Here is a 27,527-nt window from a genome sequence, read left to right on the forward strand (position 1 = left end):
TGAAGCAACTGACAAAGGATTAATCTCCAAAGTATATACATAGCTCATGCAGCTCAATATTAAAGAAACAAACAACCCAATCCAACAATGGGCAGAAGACCTAAATAGACATTTCTCCAAAGAAGACATACAGATGGCCAGAAGCACATGAAAAGCTGCTCAACATCACTAATTATTAGAGAAATGCAAATCAAAACTACAATGAGGTATCACCTCACACCAGTTAGAATGGGCATCATCAGAAAATCTACAAACAAGAAATGCTGGAGAGGGTGTGGAGAAAAGGGAACCCTCTTGCACTGCTGGTGGGAATGTAAACTGATACAGCCACTATGGAGAACAGTAAGGAGGTTCCTTAAAAAACTAAAATTAGAATTACCATATGACCCAGCAATCCCATTACTGGGCATATAGCCTGAGAAAACCGTAATTCAAAAAGACACATGCACCCCAATGTTCAATGCAGCACTATTTACAATAGCCAGGACATGGAAGCAACCTAAATGCCCATCAACAGATGAATGGATAAAGAAGATGTGGTACATATACACAATGGAATATTACTCAGCCATAAAAAGGAACGAAATTGGGTCATTTGTAGAGACGTGGATGGACCTAGAGACTGTCATACAGAGTGAAGTAAGTCAGAAAGAGAAAAACAAATATCGTATATTAATGCATACATGTGGAACCTAGAAAATCATACAGATGAACCGGTTTGCAGGCCAGACATTGAGACACACATGCAGAGAACAAACATATGAACACCAAGGGGGGAAGGTGGTGGTGGTGGGGGTGGTGGTGGGATGGATTGGGAGATTGGGATTGACATATATATGCTAATATGTATAAAATGGATAACTAATAAGAACCTGCTGTATAAAAAAATAAATAAAATTCAAAAAAAATTCTTGTATACATTTAGAACTGTTCCTATTTTCTCCATTCTGCTCCTCTAATTTTCTGTATGAATTCCATACTATCAACAGCTTTATTAACTAGACAGCCACATGTAAAAGAATGAAATCAGAACATTCTCTAACACCATACACAAAAATAAACTCAAAATGGATTAAAGGCCTAAATGTAAGGCTGGATACTATAAAATTCTTAGAGGAAAACATAGGCAGAACACTCTTTGACATAAATCACAGAAGTATGTTTTCTGGACCCACCTCCTAGAGTAATGAAAATAAAAACAAAAATAAACAAATGGGACCTAATTAAACTTAAAAGCTTTTGCACAGCAAAGGAAACCATAAACAAAATGAAAGGACAACCCACAGAATGGGAGAAAATATCTGCAAACAAAGCGACCAACAAGGGATTAATCTCCAAAATACACAAACAGCTCATGCAGTTCTATATCAAAAAAACAACCAACCCAATCAAAAAATGGGCAGAAGATCCAAACAGACATTTCTCCAAAGAAGACATACAGATGGCCAAAAAGCATATGAAAAGAGCTCAACATCACTAATTATTAGAGCAATGCAAATCAAAACTACAATGAGGTATCACTTCACACGGGTCAGAACGGCCATCATCAAAAAGTCTACGAACAATAAATGTTGGAGAGGGTGTGGAGAAAAGGGAACCCTTCTACACTGTTTGTGGAAATGTAAATTGGTAGACACTATGGAGAACAGTAAGGAGGTTCCTTAAGAAACTAAAAATAGGGCTTCCCTGGTGGCGCAGTGGTTGAGAGTCCGCCTGCTGTTGCAGGGGACACGGGTTCGTGCCCCGGTCTGGGAAGATCCCACATGCCGCAGAGCGGCTGGGCCCATGAGCCATGGCCGCTGAGCCTGCGTGTCCGGAGCCTGTGCTCCGCTGCGGGAGAGGCCACAACAGTGAGAGGCCTGTGTACCGCAAAAAAAAAAAAAAAAAGAAACTAAAAATAGAATTACCATATGTTCCAACAATTACCATACATCCCACTCCTGGGCATATATCCAGAGAAAACCATACATGCACTTTTGAAAAGATACATGCACCCCAATGTTCACTGCAGCACTATTTACAATAGCCAAGACATGGAAGCAACCTAAATGTCCATTGACAGAGAAATGGATAAAGAAGATGTGGTACATATATGCAATGGAACATTACTCAGCCATAAAAAAGAATAAAATAATGCCATTTGCAGTAACATGGATGGACCTAGAGATAATCATACTAAGTGAAGTAAGTCAGACAGAGAAAGACAAATATCATATATCACTTTTATGTGGAATGTAAAAAAAATGATACAAATGAACTTACTTGCAAAACAGAAACAGCCTCACAGATTTCGAAAGCAGACTTGGGATTGTGGGGTGGGGGTGGGGGACTTGGAAAGAGATAAATTAGGAGTTTGGGATTAACATATACGCACTACTACATATAAAACAGATAATCAACAGGGACCTACTCTATAGCACAGGGAACTCTACTCAATATTCTGTAATAACCTATATGGGAAAAGAATCTGAAAAAGAACGGATATATGTATATGTATAACTGAATGACTTAGCTATACACCTGAAACTAACACAACATTGTAAACCAACTATACTCCAATATAAAATAAAAATTAAATTTAAAAAAAAAGGTTTATTTTACACTTTAACATCTGTTACATAAATGTCTTATTCATGATTCTACTTTTCAAGACCTCGGGTTTATTCTTCCCGATGAACTTTATAATCAACTTATAAATTTACCTGTTGAGACTCTTATTGGAATTATATCAAATTTATACATTAGCTTGGAAAGGACTGACATGTTAATGGTGACTACAAATTTATATTTTTAGAACATAATATGCTTCTCCATTTATTCAGGTCTTGGTTTTGTATCTTTCAGTAAAATACCACCATTATATTTTAATAAGTTGAGTATAACCTCTTTAACTGTTTTCTTCCATGTGTGCCTATTTCTCATCTCTACATAAATTCTAAAATTTTCAACAATTTTTGAATAAAGATCACTTCATTTCCTATAAAATAAGGCTATTAGATAATCTTTAAGAGCTATTTCAGCTAAGAAAATTCAATAACTTTCTATAAACACTCCAAAAAACAACACTCTAAAAATCACCTAGAGGATGTGCATATTCATATATAAAAGACAAAGTATCTGCACCAAGCATGGTCAACTGGTTTCATCTTGAAGAGTAACTCTCATCCATCAGAAATGGCTGCCAAGAGTGGTAAACTCAGAACATCTAGGTTTAAGGGAAAAGAACACCATAATGAATTATCAATTTCTACCATGAGGGAGGGAATGGAAAATGGTGACATAAATGCCAAGTATCTGCCATACATGAAGTTCACCAAACCACTAACAGTGGTCGTTTCTGGAAGTGGAATTATGGCAAGAAGGCTTTCATCTTTTTATATTCCTACATTGTTTGCATTTTTTTTTAAACAAGCAAATATTTTGCTTTCAAAATCAGAAGAAAGCTTAAGTTTGTAAAAAGTACTGCAACTTCTTAATGAATATTTAATAGTGGTATATTTCTATTTCATTATCTCTCATAAATTTCTAATTTCCTTAAGAATTTTTCCAGAAGAAAGTTCTTACAATTCAGGCTTTAAAAGATGCATTAGGGCTCCCCTGGTGGCGCAGTGGTTGAGAGTGCACCTGCCGATGCAGGGAACACAGGTTCGTGCCCAGGTCCGGGAAGATCCCACATGCTGCGGAGCAGCTAGGCCTGTGAGCCATGGCCGCTGAGCCTGCACGTCCGGAGCCTGTGCTCCGCTACGGGAGAGGCCACAACAGTGAGAGGCCCGTGTACCACATAAAAAAAAAAAAAAAAAAAAAAGATGCATTAAGGGACTTCCCTGGTGACGCAGTGGCTAAGACTCCATGCTCTCAATGCAGGGGGCCAGGATTCAACCCCTGGTCGGGGAACTAGATCCCACATACACGCCACAACTAAGAGCCCAAATGCCACAACTAAGGAACCTGCCTGCCGCAACTAAAACCCGGCACAACCCAAATAAATAATAAATAAATAAATATTTTTTTAAAAAAGATGCATTAAAAAAAACCAAAAACAAAACAAAAAACAAAAAAACCTTACTTCTCTGGATAAAGTATCCCTTAAATATTATTTCCAATATCTATGCCATAATACTGTATTATTACTCTTGATTAAAGTCATCAGGAAAGCATGAACATAAACTAAGAAATTATGTAGGAAAATGTGGTTTTAGCGCTTTTAACACTTACAATTCAATTTCAACCATGCCTTTGGAACATCCTCTCTTCACAAAAAAGCCAACCTAAGATATAAGAAAGACAAAGTGAGCTGTGTGATGACATTCCCAGGTTAACAATGAGCGATTTAGCAAAGTCATTATTATTTGTCAGATTCTCTCAATAACTACTCTGTACATTCATTTCCATCACTTTCTAATTGTACCCTTCCCAGATTTAGACTCCTCCATTGGTTCCACTCACAGATAGTAATCATCTAAGTTACCATTTATTGAACCTTCCGTGTGCCTAACAGCCTCTTACAAAGTTCATGACAGAGCCAGTAAGTAGTGCAGAACAAGGATCTGAGCCCAGGTAGCCCAGCTCCAGACCCTGGGTACTTCTATGGAGTTGCACAGATTAAATATTATTAACAATCACTCTAAAAGTACTCATCCTGTTATTAATTAGGATACACCTACCACCAAGCACTTAAAAAAAAGAGCAATACACATAGTAAATACAATTTAAGTAAGTACAATTTACATAGTATAATAGACATATTTAAGCTAGTTTCTATATATTTGAGCATAAGCATGAAAAAAGACCCTGGGCCTAAAAAAATCAGATTGGATCTTAAATTAGGCTGTAAGTAAGTAATACTAAAAAAAGGCAGAAAATGCACCTTGCAAATAATTGTCTTTTTAATAGTGGTAATGACAGTGATGATGACAATTATAACCACAATAGTTAACATTTATTAAGCATTACTAAATGTTTCTGTGCTAAGCACTTCATATACAATTTTCTCATTTAATACTCATGAGCAAAGTTTTGAGCTATATGTTATATCCATTTTATAGATTATGAAACTGAAACCCAGAAAATATGAAAAAGCCTGTTCCTGTAACAAGAAAGTACCGCTTAATGATCAAGAGTACAGGCTTTACCGTGTCTAGTTCAAATCTCAAGTCTGCCATATACAAGCTGTTTGACCTTAACCAGGTTACTTAACCTCTGTTTCAGTTTCTTCATAGATAGGGAAAACAATGGCATTTTTGTAGGAGTGGGTCATCTACTCATTAGCTTGCAACAATTAAAATACTTTGTACCAAATGGAAGAAAAGATCAGGAGGAAGTTCTTATTATAAAGTATCCGTACAGGTGGTACAGAACATGCTTGTACTAAATTTTTATGTTAGCATTTAAATAGAAATACAACATTAAAAAGGTTTTTTTGCTAAGAACTTGGACATCCCCTAAACACATCTATGGATACACAAAGGTCTGCAATCTGTCATCTAGGAAACACTGCACTGCACTCCACAGCTTCCTTTAAAAAGCCTACCACTCAAGAGTGAGGAGAGATGTGTCTTCTTTATGACACAAATAAATAGGAAGATTGGTGAACACTGTTACAGTCCAATCCATTCTGACCATACAGCCCTTGGAGTACAATCCAGCAGACCATTACACAGAGATAAGGATTTAATAAATGATTTCTGAAAATTACGTATCAGGAATTCCCTGGCGGTCCAGTGGTTAGGACTCCGTGCTTTCACTGCCAACGGACGGGGTTCGATCCCTGGTCAGAGAACTAAAATCCCACAAGCCGAGCAGTGGGCGGTGCAGCCACAAAACAGACAAAACTACGTATCAATATTTATAAAAATCTGAGTCTGTCCTTGGAAATTATCTACTCCAACCCCTGTTCTTTGAAATAAAGAAAAACTGAGTTCCAGACAAGTGACTAAGGTTACAAAGCCAATCATTAATAAAGCAGTATCTTTTCTACCTCATAAATGCCTCCCACAGAGCATTAAAAATATATTTTGAATAGGTTATTTATAATCATAAGGGGTATATAACTCAATCTTGTAACCTACATTAAATTTTAAGCCTGGCTAAGAAATCTGTAATATCATTTTGATAATATCGCAATATTTACAACAGTTTTAGAAAAATAAATCATTTCAAGTTGTAAAAATATTTTACAGTGAAGTAACAACTCAACTTTTAGGCTTTTTTAAAAAAAGTCTAAAGTAGAGGCTCCTTAGCCTCTACTCCAGTGTGCTTATGGAAGGCTTGGCCAACTGTTTTTTTTGTTTGTTTGTTTTTTTAAATTTTATTTACTTATTTATTTTTGGCTGTGTTGGGTCTTCGATGCTGCGTGCAGGCTTTCTCTAGTTGCGGTGAGCAGGGGCTACTCTTCGTTGTGGTGTGTGGGCTTCTCATTGCGGTGGCTTCTCTCATTGTGGAGCACGGGCTCTAAGCGCGCGGGCTTCAGTAGTTGTGGCACGCAGGCTCAGTAGTTGTGGCGCACGGGCTTAGTTGCTCTGCGGCATGTGGGATCTTCCCAGACCAGGGATCGAACCCATGTCCCTTGCATTGGCAGGCGGATTCTTAACTACCGCGCCACCAGGGAAGCCCTTAGACTTTCTTTTTAAAACATGTTTTTATGTGAAATACATACCAAACAGTAAATACGAACTTCATGCACTGTTTATGAATTAACAAAACAACCATGTATCTACCTATTTAAGGAACTGATCACTACCAGTGTGTCTGACATTCCTTAACTCACGCCAATTACGTCCTCCTCTCTCGACAAATGTAATCTCTAAATTGACTTGCTGATAATTCTTCTGCTTTTATTTTTACTGTATAAATCTCCAAATATTAAATATATATTATATATATATTTGACCATTCCAGAAAAAAATTCACATTACATGTATTTTTCTGTGATGGCATTTTTCCTTAAAATTATGTTTTTGAGATTTAACCAATGAGCCAAAGTTTGCTTTTACTGTTCATATAATATTCAATTTTATTTGACTATACTAGAATTTATTGCAAACAATACTTCTATAAATATTTCCATAATTTCACCTAGTATAAATGGACATAAGCTTACTAAGGTACCTAGAAGTAGAATTTTTGAGGGACTGGATATAGGCATTTACAGATTTACTAGGTAATGCCACATTTTCCAAGGCGGTTGTACAAATTCATATTCCCACCAAGAATGCATCAGAGTTCCCACTGCTTTATATCCTTATAGCCAGATGGCACCACAAGAATTTTTGTGGGTCTAATGGATATACCATGCCAGGGTTAATTCGCGTTTGTCTGATAATTAATGAAGCTGAGCATATTTTCATGTATTTACTGGCTGTTTGGGGTGCCTCTTCTGTGAGACATCTGAGCATATCTTTTGCTTATTTATCTTCTGAGTTGCCATTATTTTGATTATGTAGTCTGGATACCAATCTTGTTATATGTGCTATATATATAATTTCTCTCATTTGTGACTAGTCTTTTCTCTACAAGGTGTCTTTTGATGAACAAAAGTTCCTTAATTTTACTGTAGTTGAATTTATCAACTTTTCCTTTGCAGTCTATATTTTTAATTAAGAAATTCTTCTTTAACCTGAAGTCACAAAGATATTTTCTTGTACTACCAATCTTTTCTAGAAACTTTCTGGTCAATCACATTTAGATCTTTAATCTACCTGGAACTGATTTTTGTTAAAGTGTGATGAAAGGACTCAATTTCATTTTTTCCTATACCGATAAGCAATTGTCTCAGTACTATTTATTCATCTCTTCCCCACTCATCCACAATGTCAGTTCTGTCATAAATCAAGTTTTTACTGATCATGGCTTTGTATCTGGGCTCTTTATTCTGTCACATCACACTAGTCTATCCTACATCAATACCACAATGTCTTAATTTACTGTAATTTTGTATTGTCTTGATATCTGATAGGCAAGTTTTTCCATTTTGTCCTATTTCTTTAGAAGTATCTTAGCTATTTCTGGCACTTTGTTCAGCTTGTGACTTGTATAGACAGTATAGGGATTTTGACTGGAATGACACTGAATATGTAGAAGAATGACATTTTTATATTAGATCTTCTTGTCCATTAATACAGTGCATCTCTCTAAACTTCAATGTTTTTAAATAAAAATTATAATTTCTGCATATAGGTCTCACATGTCTTTTATTAATTTACTGCTATGAAACGTACTTTTGTGGCTATAATGTCCATTTTTAATTGCATTTTCTGGTCTTTGTTAGTATATAGAAATGCAATTGATTTTTGTTACACAACTTTTTTCGGCAGGGTCTCAGTTTTTATTTCTAATCTGATAATTATTTTTAAGTTTATTATTAATTCTAATCAATAGATACAACTCACAGAAACAAAAGGTTTTGGAGTCGTCAGTAAGTTAAAGAATGTAAAAAGGTCCTTGCCTTAGTCTGGGCTTCTATAACAAAAATACCACAGACTGGGTGGCTTTAACATTTATTTCTCACAAATCTGAAGGTTAGGAAGTCCAAGATCAAGGTGCCTACAGATTCAGTGTCTGTGTTATACAATCTTATATCTAGTAATCCTGATAAATTTGCATATTGATCCATCAGGAGGCTTATCTGGAGTTTCTTTGTGGTTTTTATGCAGACACTCACATAATCTGTAAATGACAGTTTTCTTTCTTTCCAACATGTATCTTTTCTGTTCTACCTAGAACTGCCAGTACAATGTTCAATACTAATGGCAGTAGGCAACCTTGACTTGCTCTTGAACTTGCTGTACATTTTCATAGATATCTTTTGTGAAATTAATAAAGGTCTCTTCTATTCCTAGTTTGCTAAGAGCTTTTAATCATACATTACTGTGGAATTTAACTGAATGCTTTTTCTCTATCTATTAAGATGACCATGGAGTTCTTCTCCTTTAAAATGTGGTTATTAGGAAAAAATTAACATACTACATCTCTCACTCCTTGAATAAATTCAATTTGGTCATGATGTGTTATGTATTATTAAATTCAAAATGCTAAAGTTTCTTTTTTGTGTGTGATTTTTGCTTCTAGATTCATGAGTAAGACGGGCTTGTAATTTTTTCATTCTATCCTTGATTGATTTGGGTACCTAGGGTCACATTCTCTGTGTAAAATAGAAACTTAACTGCTATTAGGACTAATCCACAATTGTCTTTGTCTGAGAAAAAATTTACCAGCTAATTTATTTTTTCTACTTAGTCAGTTTTGATAATTTAAGTAGTTGTAGAAACATTTATAGTTACAACTTTTTAACAATTTAAACTTGAGTGGCATAATGATTCTCATAATATTCTTATATAATCTTTCAAACCTCTGCTGCATTCTTTTAATGCTCTCATGGTAGTCATCAGGGCAGTTCGTGAATATTCTGATTCTCCTTTCAAGCAAACAACTGCACTTGCTCTTTCTCTCTGATCCAAGTTATGGCTTCGTGACATGCTTTGTCCAATGAAATATGAGCGCAACATATATATTTACTATTGAAAAATATTCACATATAAGTGGACCTGTGCAGTTCAAACCTGCATTCTTCAAGGGTAAACTGTATATACTGAAATGAAGATTCTATAAGGCTAAAGTACCTAAGTGACCACAAAGGGCCTACACTGGATAAGCAGCAAGAATTAATCTTTTGTATATTTCAACCACTTAAATTTGGGGGTTTTCTGGATCACAATTTAACATATCTTAACTATTACTTTTTGCCATTCCTTCTATTTTTTTCTTCCTTTCTCTCCCTGCCCCCAGAAGTTACTAATTTAAATAGTATTTTTGAAAAGCAATTTTTAGTTTTGTGGTTCCTACTGAATCATTGTTTACTATTTTATTAATTTCTGCTCTTACTTTTCAGTTTCTATTAAAATTTCTTCTTTGACCTGTGGATAATATAGAAGTACATGTTTCATTCTGAACAAATGGGAAAATTTTAGTTATCTTCTTTATTATTTCTATCTTAATAGCACTGTGGTCAGAGAACACAGTCTATGTGGTAGCAATTCTTTGATATTTTTTGATATTGCTTTATGGCTCAGTTTATGGTTAATTTTAAGAAATATTCCATTTTTGCTTAAAAAGAATGTGTGCTCTACCAACTGTTGAGTGCAGTGTTTACAACATGTCCATTAGTTCAATCTAACTGTTGTTCATACCTTCTATACTCTTATTAATTTTTTATCTGATTGGATCTATTGATTACCACTAGCTCTTCACTATAATTCTGGAGCTGTTAACTTGTCTTTAAGAACTCTGTGATTGTGCTTATATATTTTGGACCTAGATAATGTGAATTTAAGTTGGGAGCTGAATTATCTTCTTGCTGAACTGAAACTTTCATCAATATTTAATGACCATCTTTATCTCTAAAAGTTCTTTTTTCCTTAAATTCTATTTTGCCTGGTATAAATTCAGCTACACCTACTTTCTTTTGTATAATATTTGCCTGGTATGTATTTTTTCATCCTTTTATTTTCAGTTTCTCTGTAGTTTTTTATTTTAGATATGCTTATTGTAAACAATCAGAATGGAACTTTGTTTTATTTATCTACTCCGACTTTCTCATTTAACAAGAATGTAGAGCATTTATTATTATTGTGAATGTATTTCCACTATCTTTTTTATGTTTTTTAATAATATCCTTTTCTGTATTTCTCTTTCTTTTCTCTTCCTCCTCCTTTCTTGAGACTCCTTCTGGGTTGTTTGGGCAGCAGTTATTTTTTCTCTACTTCTCTCTTCCTACTTTAACCTTTCTTGTTTGGAGGTTATATGTTTCAATTTTTTTACTGGCTTACCCTCGAAATTTTTTTTTTTTTTTTTTTGTGGTATGCGGGCCTCCCTCTGTTGCGGCCTCCCCCGTTGCGGAGCACAGGCTCCGGACGCGCAGGCCCAGCAGCCATGGCTCACGGGCCCAGCCGCTCCGCGGCATGTGGGATCCTCCCAGACCGGGGCGCGAACCCGGTTCCCCTGCATCGGCAGGCGGACGCACAACCACTGCGCCACCAGGGAAGCCCCTTCCCCAGAAATTTTAACATGCATATTTAGCTTAATAAACTCTGAAGCTAACCAATTATCTTAACTTCCTCCCAACAATACAAATTCCAAGAATACTTCAACTCTGATAACCTCCTTCCTGTTGTCCAGGAAGGACAACATTTAGTACTATCTTCTTTGATTTAAAAACTTGACAAATGAGACATTAGTATTATTTTACACAGTTTACTTCCCTACATGTTTACCATTTTTTTGCTCACCATTTCTTCTTAACTCTCAGACTTCCTTCTGGGATCATTTTCCTTCTTCCTAAATTATATACTTTCAAAGTTCCTTTATGAGCATCTCAAACTTTTCTTTTCTTTCCCCCTCTGTTCCCATTCTGAGACCATATTACTACTATGTTTGGTATTCTGGAATTTACTACAATGTGTCTATTTGTGTATTTCTTTCATTTACCCTGTCTGGGATATATTAGGTATCTTGAATCTGAGGATTCAAGTTTTTCAACATTTCTGGAAAATTCTTAGTCATTCTTTCTTGAATATTGCCTCTTCCTTAGGCCATTAACTATCAGGTCACAATCTTTATTTCATACTTTTTTCTCACTTTATCTCTATATTGCATTTTTAGAAAAACTGTCAAGTATTTTGGTTCACAAATTCTCAGATATGTCTGCTTTGTTGTTTTACCTGTCCATCAAGTTTCTCCCCCATGTACTGTTATTTCTTTATGTTCTATTTGATTCAAATTTACCTGATCAAATTTTTCAAATTTACCTGATCTTTTTTGTTACTTATTCCTTGGTTATACTTGCAACCTTCTTTCAGTTCCTTAAATAAATTAAGTATTCCTAGTTTACATTCTGTTTCTACAAGCTTTGTAGGTCTGATTGTATAGTCTGTTGTTTTTGTTAGCTCTCATTTTTGGTGATTCATTTCCTCCTATGCTTTGTGATTTTTTTAGGTATGGATTCATGAATTTCTTAGAGCTTTATGTTGAGGACTGGATTGAGGGTATTTTCCTTCAGAGGATTTGCATTTGCTTCTGCCTGAAGAGAGATGTTACTAACTGGGACCACTTTAAACTAAAATTACAGTGTATGTGTTAAGACTTGTTTGGAAGATTTTCTTTTTTTATCTACTGTATTCAGAGCTAACAATGAGATAAGTAACCTCACTGTCCAGCTTTGTGATTTTTTTTTTCTTCTGCTACATGCAATGCTTGGCTTCTAGTTTTATCTTCTAACCCTTCTGCACCTTCAGGACCCCCAATCCTATGCAACCAATTCAAAGCCAGGCTTTAGGGTGCAAGGTAAAGCAAATACCCCTGGGTAAACAACCCCAGAGCTTGCAGAAATCTTTAGATCCAAACTACCTTGTTTGTGCCCTTTGTAAACTTACTTCGCCTTCCCACAAGCCCAGAAATAATTTAAAAAGATATATTTTACATTATTTCTAAGGTTGCAGGTGTTACATACTGGAGAATTCTCTAGGTATATAGTGCACACTACTTCTGGAAATGGAAATCTCCCCAGAGCGTCCCTGCCAACTTCATTATTTATATTAAAGCACAACACATTTGCTATACTCAAGGAACGGAGATATAGAAATTGTTTTGTTACTAAAAGCAATTCATGGCTTTCAATTCTGTTAAAAAGTACATACGTTAACTCACCTTATCTGCCCGTCCCATGAAAGCAGGTTTGCCTGCTAATCCAAGGCAAATGGCACACACGATGCTGGACTTCCCTGTTCCATTAGCTCCAATAATCATATTCAAGTGGGGCCCAGGAGATACTTCACAGATATCATACGTTCTAAATTATAAAGAGGTGATATTACTAAGCAGAGATAAGAAGTGAAGAATATTTTCTTACCAAAGCACTTTTTCTTCCTTTACCCTTATCATTACCTACAGGCTTCCTCAAATTCTTTTAAAAAGCACCTAACCTTACAAATTTAATGTAAGGTTAATTTATAGGTTGTTAATAAACTAGAGAGAAAAAAATCTCTCAGGGGGAAAAATGAAAAAGTGATAATGTATATCTAAAATAAGAACATTCATGGGAAAATAAGACTTCATGTGCTTTTTTTCAAATATTAAGTCTGCTGAATAGAGCAAAGTTTGATATTATTTACTCTTTAATAATTATAATACATGAGAGAGTACATCAAAGCTACTATACAAATAAGATAATTTTTAACCAAATTATATGTAAGTGAAGCCATGGCTCATCCTAAATCTGTGGATTTTACATTTATATTTCTCTTGAATTAAAATGCTTACTAGCAACTTCTCAAAGTCAACCAAATTATTTCTATTCTAATTAGAAAACTGAAGATATATCAAGCCAATAGTTTTTCTTATTACTTAAAAAAAATCCAATTCCTTTAATATGCTGCCAGACATTCACCAAAGGATCTATTTTTAGTACAAATTCAAGTAAATTTTATTCCTATGGGAGGAAACAAGAGTGCATCATCACCAAGCACTTTTGTAACATTCCCTCATACTAGAAAGCAGCATGCTGTCCAGCACTCTACACGCAACAGTAGCATCTAATCCATATTAGTACTCAGGGACAGCTATGGCAAAATGTGAAGTGAACTCTGACTCAGATATCCTTCTACCTTGTCTTTGAATATTCTGAATTGGAACCCACAAATAATGTCCTGTTCCCACAGGGTTTCGGTTAGCTGCCAACTAATTCCCCAAGAGTTAAAAAAAACCTTAGCCTGTTACTAACCTGCTAAGTATTTAAATAATTTAACCAAGCACACTTTAACTTTAATACTCAAACAAATTAACAATTCTGAAATGCCACGTGGTAATAAAATAAATACAGGTGGTAAAGAGAGGTATTTTCTGGCAGGTTTCCAACCCCACATCTCTGTACAACACCTATCTATCTTTTCAGAAGCTTTATTCTAGTAACAGCTGAGTCTTAAAGCAACCCTTTACAACAGCTAAAATAAAACTAGTTTGGGAATTTCAGACATCTGTAAAAGTATCTGACTTGGAACTTCTTAAACCCAACACATGAAGCCCCATTCTATTAATACTGGAATTTCCTGATGTGAAATCTCCGTGTGGCTGTCCTACTAAAATAGTGATGCAACTGGTAATTAAGCAAACAATAAACACAACAGGAAAAAGCATGAGAACTTCTGGCCTATAATATACACACAAATATTATAAACAGGAAAAATTGCCAAAAACAAAATAAAGCCTCTGCATTTTAAAAAACCTTTCTGACTCTACAATATGTTTACTGGGAATTCCCTTTTTGTGAGTTCCCTTTGCTCTGAGCTTGCCGTGAAAGAGCTAATGTCAGAGGCCCAGCCTCTTCTCAGTCTACATACTTTGCCTAGTACCTCATGTATTCTCCATGGCCTCAGGTAGCATCTATATGCTGAAAGTCAGCCCAGATGACCTATATAGATGGAATTCCCACCTCAAGAACTCTATCTGGATAGAGTCACCTCAAACTTAACACATTCAAAATTAAACCCACCATCTTTTCCATCTAAAACCACTCTTATCGTCTTAGTGAGGATATCATCATTCATCCCACTGCCCAAGTCAGAAACCTAGGCATTACTTTTGCATCATCTTTGATTCTTACCATCTCCCTCACCTCTATCCACACTACCCACCTGCCCATCATCCAATCAATCAGCAAATCATGTTGGTAGACAAGCAAATCTGAAATAACTTGTTTTAAAGAAAAAGAAGGACTTCCCTGGTGGCGCAGTGGTTAAGAATCCGCCTGCCAATGCAGGGGACATGGGTTTGAGCCCTGGTGCGGGAAGATCTCACATGCCGTAGAGCAACGAAGCCCGTGCGCCACAACTACCGAGCCTGTGCTCTAGAGCTCGCGAGCCACAAGTACTGAGCCCATGTGCCACAACTACTGAAGCCCACACGTCTAGAGCCCGTGCTCTATAACAAAGACAAGCCACCACAATGAGAAGCACGTACACCGCAACGAAGAGTAGCCCCCGCTCGCTGCAACTAAAGAAAGCCCGTGTGCAGCAACGAAGACCAAACACAGCCATACGTTGATACGTACATACATACATACATAAAGTTTTAAAAAAAAGAAAAAGAAAAAATAGGACCCTTCATAATTTAGCTCTAGCTCATCGTTTTCTACTTTCTATCTCCTTCCCCTACTCTCTAATAAGACCTCTAAATTCTAACTATAATGAATTTCTTTCCGTTTCTTGACTACCTTATGCTTCCTTCTTTCTCCAAGCCTTTGCACATACTATTCCTTCTGCCTAGAAATCTCTCCCCACTCTCGATCCCATTCGACTTGGTGAACTACCAGGAATCCTTCCTTTGACTACCCTCTTCCAGGCCATTTCAGTTCTCTAAGCCTACTCTTCCTACTTCATTCCTAAAACTCGAAGTCCTCTCATTGTAAAAATAAACAAAACCTCCCCTAGCTCTGCACTTTCCAGCTACCTTTTCTTTGTCCTCTTCACATCCAAGCTTTACTTCCTCACACTCATTCATTCTTCTATGACTGCAAAGTTTTCTGCTTCCACTACTTCAAATTGTCAAAGATTTCCTAACTGCTAAATGCAGCAGGTTCTTTTCTGTCCTGTTACCTGACTTCAATGTAGCAGATGATATTTCTGAAGCGCTCTTTTCCCTTGGCTTCTTTGATAATACTCTCCCATGGTTCTCCTCTTACTTCCCTGAACAGTTCCTTCTTAGTCTGTGAGTTCCTCTGCTAGCCCTTAAAGGTTGGCATTCCTCCAGGACACTGTACTCAGCCTTCTATTCCTATTTATATTCCCTTTTGGGCAATCTCAACCATTTCTGCAATTTCAACAATCACCTATATGCATGATTATCAAGTCTCTCACCTCTCACATTTTCCGGTAAGCTCCAAACCCTTAAAACTACTGACTATAAAAGATCTTTAAGATGCCCCACAGGAAACTTCAATTCACAGGATCCAAAAGGCAACTATTATTATCCTCCCCAAATTGCTCCTTCTTCTGCACAGCACTATATATGACCAACTAGCCAAGGCAGAGACTTGAGAAGAATGCTCCATTCCTCCCTTACCCTCATGCCTCACAGTTAATCTGCAGCCAAATCCTGTCAAATCTCTTCTTTCTGATCCTACTTCCCACTGCTAGGTTCAAACCCTAATCATCTCTGCCTTCATATTGTAAAAGCCTTCTTGTCTCCAATCTTGCACCCTTTCTAAATCATCCTTCACACTGCTTCCAAAGTAATGTAAATCACATGTCATGCCATGCTTAAAATGCATCCTGGCTGCCTACAGGATAAAGCTGGAATTCCTCAGAAAAAGAAACACAGACCCTCAACATCTGTCTACATCTTCAGTATCTACTCTGTCCACATACTAGCTCACATTCTATGTTCCAGCCATACTAAAATACTGGAAATTTCCCAAATATAGCAAACTGTTTCAGGCAGTTCCTTGCTCTTCCCTTCTTTTAAGACTTTCATAACCCTCAGTACAAAGCCCTTCTCACAACTGTGGACGAAATTAATCATTTCATCCTTTGTGCCAGCACAGGCATCATGACGCATATACATTATTATGGTAGGTACTTCATTTAACTATATTTATCTTTCCTGATTTGGATTCAAACAGCAATTCAGCTAATTTTTAGCTGTGTAAACGTTGGCAAATTAACCTCTCTAAGCTTATCAATGGAGGTGATATAAAGAGTTGTTATGAGGGATGAATGAGGGCACTGTGTAAATAAAGCACCTACTTCTATACCTGGCACATGATAGATGCTTGGGAAAAAAAATGTCCCTATTGTTACTACAATTCTGTTTTCCCTACACCACTCTGTGCAAGCTTAAAGAAACAAACAAACAAACAAAAAACAGACCTTGATCAAACGAACTGCAAGGTGCTAAACGGATACACGGTATTTGTGTTAGAACATATTTACTCAATTCTAAAGTGAGTATTATGGTTAGTTGTCTGAAGAGTAAGAAAGGAACCAGGGAAGAAAGCCAGATTTAAAGGAGTCAAGGGTCTGTTGGGAGGCGCAACAACTGAGAGTAAGGCTCAATGTACATTTCAACCTCCATCCAGGACAACCTTCACCATCTTTGTCCACCTGGCAACTGCCTACTCCTCACGTATCTGCCGCAGCATCACTGCCGCTCTGATTTAACTGTTGCAGCCTCTAAGTTCCCAGAACGCATAGTTTTGTGAATTACAGATTATGTCCTACCTTTCTAGGCCGTGACTCCCAGCGGGCGGAGATCTAATTCCTACTACTTCCACGGCCCGCCATATGACGCCTTCAAACGTTGGCATTAATAATTTAAAAACCGTAACACACTACACACACACCTACCGCATCAACACACACGTCGATCTCCACGGCCCACAAGTAAATATCCTCACGGCAATCCCGGCAAGAATTTCCTGTCAGACGCACAAGCCAGGCACACAGCCACCCACCCGGCCCCGCACGCACTCAGCCCGCGCCCCCAGTGTGCGGGCCCGCTAGCCTCCCCCGCCACGGCACGGCCTCCGGCCACTCACAGGAAGTTCTCCATCGCGATGCGGACGATAGAGCCTTCCACGAAAGGCCCGGACGACCGCAGCGGCAGTGGCGGCGGCGCCGCCGGTGTGGCCGAACTCTTTCTCTTGTTCGGGACTTCCGACGAGGGATCTCTCGGGAAAGCTCTCTTGGGGGCTAGGGGACTTGGGGTGGACGTTTTCCTGCTCGGTGTCGCCATCCTGGCTGCCTCTCTTCCTGGCTGTGGCTTCCGTTCCCACAGACCTACAGCTCCGACGCTCCGGCGCCCCACTCCCGCGCGAAGTGAGCGGCGCGCGACACCCCCGCGAGCCCGCCCCGCGCCTGCGCAGTCCAGCCCCGTAGCGTCAGCGGGCATACCCCGCCCCTCCCACCGCCCTGTGCAGGGCCTAACCTGAGCCGGCGAGAACGCGGGGATGGGGCTTGGGAGCTCGCGGGAGGCGGATACGGGATTTTTCTGCTCTGTATTTTCAGAGGTTTTGTTTGTTTTTAACTCAGAAAAAGATGTCAGTTGCATGTAGTATTTTGAAAGCCTTTTCAGCGCTCCGAGGAAACAGAATCCGGGAGGGGACGGAGGGCGGCGTTTGCGTTGGTACCTGGGTGGGCCGGGGTCCCGAGTGCGCCGGGATTCACCAGTTTGGAGTCCGGCGAGTCTTCGTACTTTGCTTTCAGTCAGGTCCCCGTGTCCAAAAAAAAAAAAAAAAAACCACAAAAGCAAAAAAAAGACTCTTTCAAATGGCTCTACGCCTGCCTCTCCCCTAAAACATCAAGCTAGGGTCTCCTGCGCTCTCCAACAGATGGAAAGACTACACCGCAAAGGTTCTCCTCATTGACTCTCCACCCCCTCGCTCCCTAATTCTCTATTAAGACTTCCTCCCCTGAGGTTTCTAGAAAGCCCCGCTGGCGTCATTGAGAGGGTGCTTCCACTTAAACCTACTCACATTCATCTAGTTAACTCCCTTACTAAAGATGAGGTTCCCTGAGGCCTACGTAGGTCTTCACTCACTCAACTAATAATGTCTAATCTACGAGAGGCTGGGCTGCGGCTGTAAGGGATCCAGTCAATGCTGCATGTCTCAGAGCTTACGTTCTGGTGTGTGAGACAGGAACAGAACAAGATAACCTACATATGATCAGGATAATTTCAGGCGGTGTTAGGTCCCAGGAAGAAAAAAACAGAATGAATGTGATGGAGAGGCAGGAAAAGGCCTGTCAGAGGAAGTGATATTTCAGCTAAACCCTGAAGGAGCAGGAGCCAGGTGCGGAAATGAGAAAGGAGCATTCCAGGCAAGGACAGAGACTCGGAGGTGGGAACCAGTGGAATGAGGAACAAAGGGAAGGCAGCGTGGTTGCAGTGAAGTGAGCAAGGTTGCTTAGGGGAGCCTTGCCCATCATGCATTTTATTTTAAAAGCAATGGGAAGCCATTGGATGGTTTTAAGCAGGAGAGGGACGTGATCTGATTAAAGTTTTTAAGTGAGCACTCTGCTGATTCGACGGGGTCAAGCATGGGAGTGGGGAGGCCATTGAGAAAGCTATTGCAGTAGAACCCTGATTCCTGACACCTGGACAAATGCTCCTTTCCCAGGCTCCTGCTTCGTCCTGTCACACAACTGAAATCTGCACTCTCTAACTGTAACCAAAGAAAGTAGAATAAGTTTCAAAGAGAAAAGTGAACTTGTTACTAGAAAATTTTTAAATTTTAATGCAAATTAAAATAAAGTAGAATACTTTTATAACTGTTCAAAAGGCAGGAAATAATAAAAAAAATAGTGTTTAGGAGGGCACTCTACTGTCATTTGCTACATTACTAGTACAAATTTTTTGAAAAGTGACTTGGTACCCTGCTTCAAGAGCCTTAGAAGAGTCATATTCTTTGAAGAAATGATTACATTTAGGGAAACCTATCCTAATGGAAAAATAATGTAGGCGTAATGGGAGTTGAGAACAAGGAACATATCTAATCATTTTATATCATCATTAGTTCTTTAGTGAACTACTCAAATTGTGCTCATAAACTTGAAAGTTGGGAAAGAGCCCCTGAACTTGTGATGACCCCACACACACACTTTTGAGTTGTCTAGACAGTCAGCCAGTCATACTCTACCATCATCCTTTGAAAAGGAAAATGTTACTGGGTTTCACAAACGCAATTTGTGTTAAATGCAGAAATTTGAGGAACACGGAGAAAAACATACACAAAGGGGAAAATTACTCATAATTCCTTTACCCAGACTAATCGTTGTTAAGATTTTGGTGTATGTTTTGACATCTTTTTTCCTTGTATATGTATGTTATGGCCCTTTTGTTAAAAAAAAAAAAAAAAAAGGATTATACTGCACAAATTATATATACTGTTATTTAACCCCCTTTTTCTCACTTATTATCTTTCTATGCCATTAAATATTTTTCTGTAACACAGTTTGAAGTAACTATATAGTAAAGTGTAGTATATAGTATTCCATCAAACAGATTTAAATACTCCTCTTTTGTTGGACTCTATGACTGGAAGTTAGCATGAACCAGAGAGACACTGGCAGGTTATACCAGCTCAGTGCTTCCTAATATTCTTTAACAACTTCATACACCCATAAAGGTATACACATTTATTTATTAACCAGCCACATCTGGTTTCTTTAATTCCACTGGTGAAAACTGTCTTGAAAGGGGTTGTGTTAAAGAGGCAGAAGGAGGTCTTTGGAAATAGAATATCAATTAACCAGAATCTGATGCTAATGAATGAGTGAGTGAGCCAAAACGGTTAATCCTACACATCCATGATTTAAAGTCCAGTCGTCAGCTCAATTCATCGTGCCATCCTTGCTAGGTAATAGACGTGGCAAGGCAACTGTATTTAACTTTTTATTGACCAAGGAATAAGTGACCAGGGGCCATTTTAAGTGATGGCCTTCCAATTCTGCAGAAACTTTAAAACTGACACAAACAAAAACCTGGCAGACAGGGGCAGGGTCAAGGATTATAAATATATTTTACCTCACCATTAGAATATCATACTCTATGTTCTCTTTCTTGGCTTCACTCCAAGCTTCGGATAATGATGCTGCAATAGCAAGAAGGTGGGGGCATGCTGCCTGGAATGGGACACCGCTGAGGCCATCTCTGACTGAGGCAGTTTTCTCTTCCAGTTCTAACAAGAACCCTCACAGGTTAACAGGAATACTCTCCTCTGGTTTATATACCAAGTGAGAGGGAATATTCCTTTTGCTTTTGGTGAATTCATAAAGTAGAAAAGTGAACCCTCCTGGCTTGAAAGGGAGGGAAGAAGTCAGATGCTAAAACCTAAGTCCTTGGCTCCCAGGAACAACCCTGCCCCCCTCCCCGCTCCCAGCACACACGCACACACACATGCACACACATATATACACGCTTTCTCATCAACCTAGTTAAGGAACTGATGGGGAAGATCTAGGCAGGGATGAGGGTTTCTGAAGAGAATGAGCACCCTTCCCACAGGGAACTGAAACCCCATAAAACAAGTTCTGCTAGAGGTAATACCTTATCTCTACAGTTCTTAATTTTTAAAAATTTGTTTCTAACATCATACAAAAGTTGAAAACAATCAATATATCTGCTTCTTCTTGGTGTAGCAATATTAGTATTGGAATTGGTTGTAATAATAGCTATCATATTAGTAGTAATAGCTAATACTAACAGCATATACCATATACCAGCTGCTGCTCTAAGCACTCTTTCATAACTCATTTTTATATTATGGATCAATGTCTCAACAGATTTGTCTCTTTCTCAAATTTCCATTTATTGGATACAAAAACCAACTGAAAGATTAAAAAAATCATTAGGAATTAATATTAGGTTTCAGGTGTTCTTTGTGATGTGTCATGATAGGAAGCCTAGAGCTAAACGGGCCTTCATTTCTTTGGAGGATATAAATTGGGAAAACAATATTAAACCACTCCAGAAGGAATTTACGCTCAACTTCAAGTCTTTGTTGAATGAATTGATGGTCCTCCTTGCGCAGGCTGGGTTGGGAGCCTCTGGGGGGAGAGCAAGTATTTCCCCTAACACCCAGTTACTTCCTAAAGGAAAGAAAGTTGGTAATTGTCAGCATGGTGCTAAATCTGTTGAAATCAGCTTCATAAATTATAAAATAAGTGAGTCCTTTGGTGTCAGGAACCGAGAGTGACATTTCATCCCAATATCTCCACAAGCTGGGGTGCTGAACTCTCCCATAACTTGTTAGTTTTAAGTTCAATTATATTTCAAAAACAATAAACTCATAGAGAAAAAAATTCAAATTTGTGGTTACCAGAGGCAGGGGGTGGGGAGAGGGGGAATTGGATGAAGGTGATCAAAAGGTACAAACTTCCGGTTATAAGATAAATAAGTAGTAGGGGTATAATGTACAACATGATAAATATAATTAACACTGCTGTGTGTTATACATGAAAGTTTTTAAGAGTGAGTCGAGTTCGCATCACAAGGAAAAATAATTTTTTCTTTCTTTTATATTTTGTATTTATATGAGATGATGGATGTTCACTAAACTCTTTGTGGTCATCATTTCATGATGTATGTAAGTCAGATCATTGTGCTATACACCTTAAACTTATACAGTGCTGTATGTCAATTATATCTCAATAAAACTGGAAGGAAGAAAACAAATTAACCCTGAACAATTTGGCATGATTTCATTGTCTTTTTTAACCTATTTTTAAAAATTACATATGAAACATTTGAACACATTCTTCTCTTAAAAATTAGAACAATACAGATAAAATTAGTACGCACTTGACATTTTTTTCTTCAATCTTGTTGCTGTACTCCTTATCCCTTAGAGTTAACTACTCTTATACACTTGTTCAGTGTGTAATGTAATGCCTTTTAAGGCCATTTCAATATTTACATGCATTTTATCTACAGAAAATATGTAATAATATTTTGAGTGTGAATGCATTATGAAAATGTATTATATAAACACACAATATAGTACATCATACATATGTAAATGTATTAACATAAAAATATGGTAAGAATAGTTATGCAACGGCTTTTTTGTTTAAAAACTATATTCCTGTGATATATCCATGTTGACAGATATAAATCTGGCTCCCTTTTAACTGCTGTAGAGTTTTTGTATGAATATATCACACTTCATCTATTACTCTACCGATTTGAAATGTAGATTGCTTCCAGTTTTTCAGTTTTACAAACATTGCTTCAGGGAACATCCTCAGACATGTCTTTGTGTATGTGTACCAGCATTTCTCTAGGATAGATACCAAAAATTAGAATTGCTAGACCATATACCACACTAGTTACTTTCCTTCAGTTTCTTGGAATTGTTGCTTGTGGCCAATTTCTTAATCACTGTGATTATTTGAAAATTATGTCTCAACAAAATTTCTCTTTTTCCCCCTCTCTCTAGCATTGGCTTTGACTCAATGATCTCTCTCTCTGTCTCTCTCTCTCTCACACACACACACACACACACACACACACCCCTCTCCTCTATATGGTGCCCTCTCTTTCTCCCACCAGGTCCAGGTTCTATGGGGCCTGAAGCTTATATAAATTTTGAAGCCCTCTCTGAAAAAATACCAAATTACCCATACAAAATGAGAAGAGTGATTATTTTTTCAGAATGAGAAAATAAACCACAGCCTCAGCACCACTGACCATTGACATTCTGGGTACAATTCTTTGCTGGAGGGAGAGGAGGCAGCTGTGCTGTGCACTGCAGGATGGTCAGCAGCATCCTCGGCCTCTTCCCACTAGATGCCTCCCCAGTTTTGATAACCAAAAATGTCTCCAGACATTGGCAAATGTCCTGTAAGGGATAAAATTGCCCCCAGTTGAGAACCACTGCTCTAATCCTACCCACTCTTTCAGAGAATAGAAAAAGAAGGAAGATTTTTCATTCAGCTCATCTTATGAGTCTAACCTTGTCTAAATCCCCTAATTTCTAAGGAAATTAAAGAAAATTTTCTGTCATTCTTTCTCATGAACATATTTGCACATATGTAGCAATGTTCAAGAAAGTAAATGTCATTACTTAATTGGGTTTATTACAGGAATTCAAGGGTGATTAAATATTAGCAAATCAAATCAATTAATATGATTCTTCATATTGAAAGATTTCAGAAGAAAGAGTGAAGCAGGAAAACAAAGTATTTTCAACACACATTCATGGTTAAAATTTCTAGAAAACTTCATTTAACCAATAAAAGGCAACACCAGAAACCTTCAGCAAACTCATATTTAATGATGAAATGTTAAGAAATGTTCTCAGGTTCTGGAACAAGTCAGGGATGATACTATCACTGCTTCTATTTAGCACTATATTGGATGTCTTAGCCTGCCAGATAAGAAAATAAAGCAGATAGAGGAGTTGAAAAGGAAAAACCAAAACTGGCCTTTTTAAGAGATAGCAAAAGAAAATTGTGGTAGGCAGAATAATGGCTCCCCAAAAATGCCCACATCCTAATCTCTGGAATTTGTGAATATATTACCTTCCATGGCAAAAGGGAATTTGCAGATGTGATTAAATTAAAGATCTTGAAATGGGGTGATCATCATGGACCATCCAGGTAGGCCCAATATAATCACAAAGGTCCTTATAAGAGGGAGGCAAGAGGGTCAGAGATGTTAGAGTGATGGCACAGCTGGATGGGGGCCATGAAGTCTTGGGTATCTAATTATGCTGTTTGTTGGCAGCTGATTTGTGCTTCTAGTGGACTGTTTCACTAAACAGTGCTTTTGGACTGTGAGTCCTTCCATGCAGTTTTACACATGGGAAACTTGCACAGCCTGGGTTGAATGCATGGCCTTCCCAAGAAGCTTTATATTTGTTTTTACCAGGTGCCCCAGGTGGCCGGTGACATATTTTTAAGTTAAATTTTTAGTGTGTGGATTTCCAGACCATGAAATTTTGATGGACCAAAGAGAATCTTTATATCCTTCGTGATTTTTGGAATCCACACACATATCTGTACTAAACTAAATGCCTTTATTGAGAATTTGTTTATTTAGTTCAGCAATATTTGTTGAGTATGCTAGGCAGAGCAGGTACGTAATTGAATATGCAACCATTCTTGAGGAGATGGACGTAAAAGCAAGAATTTAGGTTCAGCATGATAAATCTTGCGAGGGGTATGAATACAGGTAAGCAGCAAAGAAGAACCATTAACAATGGCTGGAATAGGAAGGGCAAAGTGGGCATTGCCCACGTGCTGGTTAAAATGAGCCTTGTATTGTGAGTAATGATTTTTAAAAAAGATGATAAAATGACAAAATCATATGGTCGCTTTATCCTTAAGATGGCACTATAAACGCACAATTCCTTTGTAGAGAAAGGATACATAAAAATAACTGTGATTTATCCAAAAATTTCACTCAACCCTTATAATATAAACTAGAAAGGCTTTGGCTTCCCTGGTGGTGCAGTGGTTGAGAATCTGCCTGCTAATGCAGGGGACACGGGTTCAAGCCCTGGTCTGGAAGGATCCCACATGCCGCGGAGCAACTAGGCCCGTGCGCCACAACTACTGAGCCTGCGCTCCACAACAAGAGAGGCCGCGATAGTGAGAGGCCTGCGCACCGCGATGAAGAGTGGCCCCCCCGCTCGCCGCAGCTAGAGAAAGCCCTTGCACAGAAACGAAGACCCAACACAGCAAAAATAAATAAACTAATTAATAAACTCCTACCCCCAACATCTTAAAAAAACCCAAAAAACTGGAAAGGCTTTTGTATGTCAGACACTAAGGGCTTGTATGTATTATTTTCATTTAATCTTTACAGCACCCTTAAGAAGTAGAGACAAGTATTTGCCCCATTTTGCAGATTAGTAATAGGAGTCAGAGATGGTGTGACTTGCTTTCAGTCACAAAGCCTGTAAGTGGCAAAGCCAGGATTTAAACTGAGACAGCCTGAATCTGGAAACCATGCACTTAATCACTATGTTTCCCCTCTTTATAGTAATCCACGTGTTGAAAATGCCACAATATTAGAATGACCAGTACAAAAACCCTCCCCCCACCTCCACCGGCCCCCGTTCTGGTTAAATCACACAGGAAAGCAAGTCCTTTGCATGAGAAGAAGTCAAAGAACCCATGCCTTCGCCCCCAGAGAGTGACAGAAGACATGGGGCACCCGGAACACTGTGTTAGTGCTGGTTCTCGCCGCTCTCCTCAGACTGCAGTTGGGGGCTTGTCCTGCCCTCCCTTGTCAGATGCCCCTCTCAAGCCCTCCCTGGGCATCTGGTCTCATCGAACTTAGCGCTCTGATTGTGCTGACAGGTTTACATCTCTGTTTTCCTCACCAACATGTCATCTCCATGCTTAGTAGAATGCCTGGAGCATAAATTTCTCAACAAATCTTTGCTAAACATTTTCTTCTTCCACATTAAGCCAGACCTTGCATCAGAGTCACTATTTTCCCAGTAGCCTCTCCTTTGCTCCCTTCTATACATAATCTCCAGCCCAGACAGCAAATTATAGGAGAAAACGCAATTTGTGTGAAAAAGTAGTTTCCATCTGAAGGACTTGTGTGTTTAGGTGAGAATTGGAATAAATGCTAACCCTGGGTTTAAATGGTTAAGCAGTATTTATTAGCTAGTATGCCTTCCCCTGGGGCGTTTCTAAACCTGAGAAAACTATACTGTGCTTACCGTTCTGGCATATTTTCATCCAGGTGAAGTACAGTTAAAATGAAGGCCAAGGCAACCTGAAAAGGAAGAGAAGCATCCAATCAGCGAATCCTGCAAAAGGGGCATGAGTAAGGGAGGGTAAGTTCATTGGCTCACCTTCCACTTCCTCTCTTCTCTTCTATGAACTTCAGGTTGTTTCTCAACAACAATTGGTAATAGTTACCTCCTTCCTTTTTGCCCTAAGTCAATAATTAGCCCCCAACCCCTACTCCCCACGCCACTTCCCAAAGCTAGTGCTCCAAGTAGTATCTCTGGTTTGGCAACCTTCAGAGCAGTTTTGGTAGCCAATAAATCCTCTTGAGTGAGGGAAACTTGGAACCTTTGGTATTGCGGATGGAGTTGGTAGGAGAGCTAGGAGGCTCAGGAGACAGTCTTGTGAGGATTAGAGCACAGGTTTGGCAGTGTTGAGTAAAAATTCAAACGAGTCGATTGTAAAGATCTAATTGGCTTTATTGAACAATTCATGAATTGGGCAGCAGCCCATCTAGCAAGTAGAGAAGAGCTCCAAGGAGTTGTATAAAGTGGAAGGCTTTTATAGACAGGAGGCGAAAGGGAAAAGGAGAGAGTGGATTACTTCATCTTCCTGTGAGGGATGGGAAGGGCCTATGTGACTGATTACCTCATTGGTGCTTACCAGAAAATTCCAGACTGACCTGTTAAGACTACAATCCTAGGGGAGGTTATAACTGCAGTTAGGTTACCTACTAAGTCTTGGTTTGCTGATGTGGGGCTTAGCACGAGTGACTCTGTTTGGGGCCTGTTGTTTCTTTTTTTCAAGAACAGTGAAGCAGACCAAGGTACAAAGCCAAGCCCTACACTAGCTGCTGAACTTGGACAGATTTAGTTTTCCTACTTACAAAATGGAAATATCACTAGCTCTACCTCACGGATTGTTGTGGGATTAAATGAGCAAATACATGTAAAGGTCTTTGAATGATGTCTGAAAATAATAAGTATTCAATAAATGTTAGCAATGATTATTACCATGGATTTATGTAATCTGTAAGCAAGGAGTCTGATGAATGACTTCATTCCTTCACCACATATTATAAATCCCTTATTATGCACTACATACTGTGTTAGGTCCTGACACAATCTTCAGTTCTTTATTCAGCAAATATAACTAAGCTCTGGACAGGAATAATGCTTTGAAGAAATTATAATGTCTAATATGCTGATGAATTAGTCAACATCTTGAAATCGTCCTTCCCCAGTGTTTCAACTCTGTTTAGGGATGTCCCCCCATAGGTAATTAATCATCATAAAT

General features: G+C 38.4%; 1 protein-coding gene across 5 annotated transcripts in view; it reads right to left on the reverse strand.

The window, feature by feature from the left end:
- Positions 1-17,876, reverse strand: part of SMC5 (structural maintenance of chromosomes 5) — a 107,991-nt gene extending 90,115 nt beyond the window's left edge. For 2 of the 5 annotated variants that reach the window (XM_024126725.3, XM_024126724.3), the window contains exons 1-3: positions 17,582-17,876; positions 12,700-12,841; positions 4,216-4,268 (exon numbers count right to left, since the gene is read on the reverse strand). In XM_024126725.3, coding sequence (XP_023982493.1) covers positions 4,216-4,268; positions 12,700-12,841; positions 17,582-17,778 — 392 coding nt within the window. In that variant the 5' untranslated portion in view covers positions 17,779-17,876. The other 3 variants (XM_024126726.2, XM_028493885.2, XM_028493887.2) reach the window with 3 other exon arrangements.
- Between the last annotated feature and the right edge of the window lie 9,651 nt (positions 17,877-27,527).

The sequence above is a fragment of the Physeter macrocephalus genome, chromosome 9 (assembly GCF_002837175.3).
Source record: "Physeter macrocephalus isolate SW-GA chromosome 9, ASM283717v5, whole genome shotgun sequence".
NCBI classification, from domain to species: Eukaryota; Metazoa; Chordata; class Mammalia; order Artiodactyla; family Physeteridae; genus Physeter; species Physeter macrocephalus.